The sequence below is a fragment of the Hipposideros armiger genome, unplaced genomic scaffold, assembly GCF_001890085.2.
Source record: "Hipposideros armiger isolate ML-2016 unplaced genomic scaffold, ASM189008v1 scaffold_808, whole genome shotgun sequence".
Lineage (NCBI taxonomy): Eukaryota > Metazoa > Chordata > Mammalia > Chiroptera > Hipposideridae > Hipposideros > Hipposideros armiger.
The window spans coordinates 384,296-389,253 of NW_017732158.1; the positions used below are offsets into that span (position 1 = coordinate 384,296).

The 4,958-nt window shown below is 33.6% G+C and overlaps 1 protein-coding gene across 1 annotated transcript in view; it reads left to right on the forward strand.

Annotated features, from left to right (window-relative positions):
- Window positions 1-4,958, forward strand: part of SLC25A24 (solute carrier family 25 member 24) — a 56,875-nt gene that overhangs the window by 30,756 nt on the left and 21,161 nt on the right. The window contains exon 3 of the mRNA XM_019628809.1: window positions 2,736-2,823. Within this exon, the coding sequence (XP_019484354.1) occupies window positions 2,736-2,823 (88 nt within the window). The remainder of the gene's footprint in view (window positions 1-2,735; window positions 2,824-4,958) is intronic.

The following is a 4,958-nucleotide window of genomic DNA, read 5'->3' on the forward strand; positions in this document are numbered from 1 at the left end:
TATATATATATATATATTCACTTATAGCTATGGTTTTTGAAATGATATACACTTCTCTGTAATTTAGGGTCAAAGAAGAAATCATGTACATTCAAAAGTACTTCGACTTAAAAAAATGAAAACATCACATAAAAAAGTATAAAGGGAGTCAAATATAGGGTGACAGAAGGAGACTTGACTTTAGGTGGTGAACATACAGTGCAATATGCAGATGATGTGTTATAAAATTGTACACTTGAAACCTATATGATTTTATTAACCAATGTGACCCCAGTAAAAAAACTGGTTAACTAAAAAAAAAAAAACTTGTGAGATATAGCTAAGGTGGTACTTAGGGGGAATTTTATAGCCTTAAAGCTTGTATTAGAAAAGAATTAAGGTGGAAAATTAATGTATTAAGGAGAGAAACCAGAATAACCTCAAAGAAGGTAGAAGGAAGGAGATGATAAAGATAGTGGAAATAAAAAAGCAAAGATACAGTAATAGGATCAACAAAGCCTAATGTTGGTTGTTGGTAAAGACAAACTTGGGGAGAGATTGATGAACTAAAAAGAGATGTAAGTAAATGATGTTTAATTGCACATAGACACATCAGAAATTTTAAAAAGATAATAAAATAGTATGAATAATTTTCTGCCCATAAATTGGAAAACATATGAAATATTAGAAGAATTTCTAGAAAAAAATAATTGGCCAAAACTAAATCAAGAAGAAATAGCCAATAGTAACTTAAATAAAGACATTGCATTCAGTAATTAAAAATGTTCCCATGAAGGAAACTTTAGCCCCAGATGGTTCTTACAAACTGTCAAAGAACAGAGCTATAAATATTTGTGGAGTGTAGAAGTACACTCCATTCTGTGAGTGTATCCAGTCCATTCTGTGAGGCCATTATAGCCATAATACCAAAGGCACACAATTAACGAAAGAGGGAAATTTCAGGCTAATATCATGTATGACCTAAATGGAAATATTTTAAAGAAAATAGTAGCAAACTGAAGTAGCTGTACATAAAAGACATAATATACCACAATCAATACTTTCGTAAGGCAACTTCAAAAATTTCATTAGAAGGCATTACAGAAGACTCAGTACAGAAAAGATGTACCTTCTCTCCCGATTGGTAATGACTCAGTGCCATTCAAAAAACTTCTCAAGCTGAGTTTCAAACTTACATTGAAGGGCAAAGGCCCAAGAATAACCAAGACATTCTTAAAGAACCACAAGGAATGGGGTGGAGGAGGAAGAAGGGAAGTGCTGCCCTATCAGATATCAGGAGTTGTTATTAAGCTGTAATTACAACAGTGGTATTGCTACACAAATCGACAGATTGACAAAAGGAACATCATATCCCAGAAACAGGCCCACCCATATTTGGGATTTGTCACAAGAGAGAAGTAGCTTTACAAATCACTGGGAAAAGGAGAAACTATTTAATAAATGGTGCTGGAGCTCCTGGTTATCCATCCATGCAGACAAAAATGAAATTAGATACCTACCTCACACCACACGCAAAAATCAACCTAAATGTGAAAGTTAAACTATAATACTTTTAGGGGAAAAAACAGGAAGTGTCTTTATGTCAATGTAGGGGAGAATTTATTTTAAAAAGGCACAAAAGGCAGTAATCATAAACGAAAAGATTGACAAATTCAGCTACAGTAAAATTAAGAGCATCTATTCATGGACACCATAAAGAAAGTGAAAGACAAAGAGAAGGTATTTGCTAATTTATAACTTGACGGATTAGAATTAAGTGTATAGAGGACTATACATATATAAGAAAAAGACCCACGACCCTTTAGAAAAATGAGCAAAAGACATGAACAGACATGTCACATGGGGGAGAAATTAATAGCAAATTAATAATGGTAGGAGATGCTCAACCTCCTTAGTAATTTGAAAAGAAATACTCTATAAACCCACAGTTGAGACCATTTTATTTAAGAAGTTTGTCAATACTAAGTGTTTTGTGGCTTTAAGCTACAGAATTTAGAATTCATTTATTCATTCAATAAATATTTACTCTGTGCCAGGCACTGTTCTAGACACTGGTCATATCAGTGAACAAAATTGCAAAATCTCTTGCCATCTTTATTCATAATTTTCGCACAAATTATAGAAAAATTTAAAGTCTGGAGGCAACACCAAAACTGTTTTTCAGAGACATTCATTAATTCAACAAGTGAGCAGTTTCCTTGTGCCAGCCACTTTAGGTGCTGGGTACAGTAGTGCCAAAACAGTCAGAAGCCTGGTACAATGCAGAGCGACTCTTAGGAAAAAAACAGGTACAAATGGCATTATTGCCAAGAAGCTTGTAAAACAAAAAAGTTAAATAAAAAATATCTAAGGCTACAATATATTAAATTTTTTTTTTTTAAAGATTTTTATTGGGTAATTGGGGGATGGGAACAGTGCTGGGGAATTGGGGAAAGGGGAACAGACAAGTTGCTGTCGTTTTGTTCTTCAGTCTAGTTGTGGAGGACATCGCTTCANGAAGAGGGGGTAGTCTTATACGGCGAGTATATAACAAACTCTGTATTTTGAGTGGAAATGTTAGGGGTCGTCTTATACGCCCAGTCGTCTTATACGCCGGCAAATACGGTACATAAATTCATAATTTTACCTTAATTAGTTCAAGGCTTTCCTCTATAAAATGAGGAATTTGAGATTCATGGTTTCTGAGGGTTTTATCAGGTCCGAGTCTGAGTTTATTTTCTTTTTATTTTTTGAAGGAAAAATTGAGGCTTCCGAAATTGTCCAGTCTCTCCAGATGCTAGGTTTAACTATTTCTGAACAACAAGCAGAGTTGATTCTTCGAAGGTAAGCTTTTCAGCTGATTGACAGTTGGTTTCTTTTTGACTTTCATTTTCATATCCTGCATTAGAGAGCTATGTTTGTGTGGCTTAAAACCACTCAGTGCACCTTACCATTCCTCACTGTGTGTATTCAATATTTTTCTTCCCTTTTTCTCCCTTTTCATTTTAAATGCACACATACATTCAAAGTGTAGGAGTGGGAAATGTCAGTTCAAACAGCACTCTTTCTTGCAGGGCCTGAAGGAGCGTTGGAATGGCAGTACAGTGTTAAATCTATAGAGAAGTCTTAAGAGTTTTAGTGCTGCCATGTTTTCCCATTTGTTGTCTAATGTGACAGTAGAACTCATTGTTTCAAGATAAGGAGTCTGGTGGATTCATCATATTATTTAACTTGTATGTGACTTGAATAAGAGAGAAATTTCAAAGCTTTCCCAGCAGACTCACGAAGAAACACCATGGATTTAAACTTTCAGAAAACTGAGGTGTCAGCCTGAACAGTTCAACTATTTCATAGGTCAGGCCTTTACAGACATAATGTTTTATTTCACAAGATAGAGCAATACTCTCTGAAGTCTAAGTGCCCTTGAAGACTCTTGTGTTACAAATACACCATAGGGACTTATTTATTTATTTATTTATTTATTTATTTATTTATTTATGATAACAGAAAACAGATTCTTGTGAATGTTTTCAGTTTTTAATGTTATTTAAAAGTTTCTTCTGAATGGCTTTGTTGTTGAATGTATCTCCTTTTATATCTGCACCAGTGGCATTTTTCTCCTTTCTATCTGTCCAGAATTTATAAGCAGCTGCTCAATAGGAAGGCCTTGAGTCTCAGAGCTCAACATGTTAGCATGGGGTGAGAAAGGCTTTCCTGAGGAAATGAAAAACTATAGCATGAAAGGAGATAAACAGCATTTTGACAGTGGGATATGGAGCATGTAACATTCTGCTTCTAACATCCCCTTCTTCAAGGAAAATGAAGGTTTTGTTGTTGTTGTTGCTCTTTAGGCCAGAAGTCACATTCCTGTGTTCCATTTGATAGCTTTAAGAATGATGCAAATTCCAAGCCCACGCTCCAGAACAGACCATGTAATGCAGAGGGATGTGTATTTAAAAACAGCTATATAATTGTCTATATAAATATTTTATGATTATTGACATATAAATCCCATACCATAAAATTCACTTTTATAAAGCATACAATTTAGTCATTTTTAGTATATTCACAGAGTTGTGTACCATTGTCACTATCTAATTTTGCAACATTTTCATCACCCCCAAAAGCAACCCTCTACTCATCAGTAGTTATTCCCTACTCATCCTGTGCAAACTCCAGCAACTACTGATTTACTTTCTGTCTCTATGGATTTGTCTATTCTGGACATTTCATATAAATGAAATCATATACTATGTGACCTTTTGTGTCTGGCTTTTTTTTTCACTTAGCTATGGTAGCTAAATTTATTTCAGATAAGATTATAAGATAAAAACAAATTTTGTCAGAAGACAGAGATTATCAGATGAAAGAAAAAGAAAATCCTAGTAACTAAAAATAAAGCAAGGGTAGCTAATTAATATCAGATAAGATTATAAGGTGAAAATTATAATTTCACATTAATGAGAACAGTGTCATCACATCTTACATTTCACCACAAAGACATAAAAAATTTTAAGTTGGTTGATAAAATTCCAGGCTTAAATTGACAATTCCAACATAGTAGAAAGAGATTTTAACACACTCTTCCTGTATTTGATAGGTCAAGCAGAGAAAAAATTTAGTCAAGACAGAAAAGGTTTAAATAAATAAGAAGCTAGATTTAATGGGCACATAATAGAACCTTGCACCAAAAAATTAGAAATTTTTTTTTTCTTAGGTGTATATGGAACATGTGTAAAAATTGATTTCACAGCAGCCCATAAACCCAGGCTCAACACATTTCAAAGAATTGGTATCACAAAGACCACCTTCTTTGACCACAATGTATTAATTTAGAATAACAGAAATAAGTTATAAAAATTCCTATGTTTTTTTTTTCTTTTAATTATTTTTTATTATGAAATACACATTTTTTAGAATTAGTTTCAGCTGTACAACACAGTGCAATAGTTATACTTTTTACCCCTCGAAGTGACAAC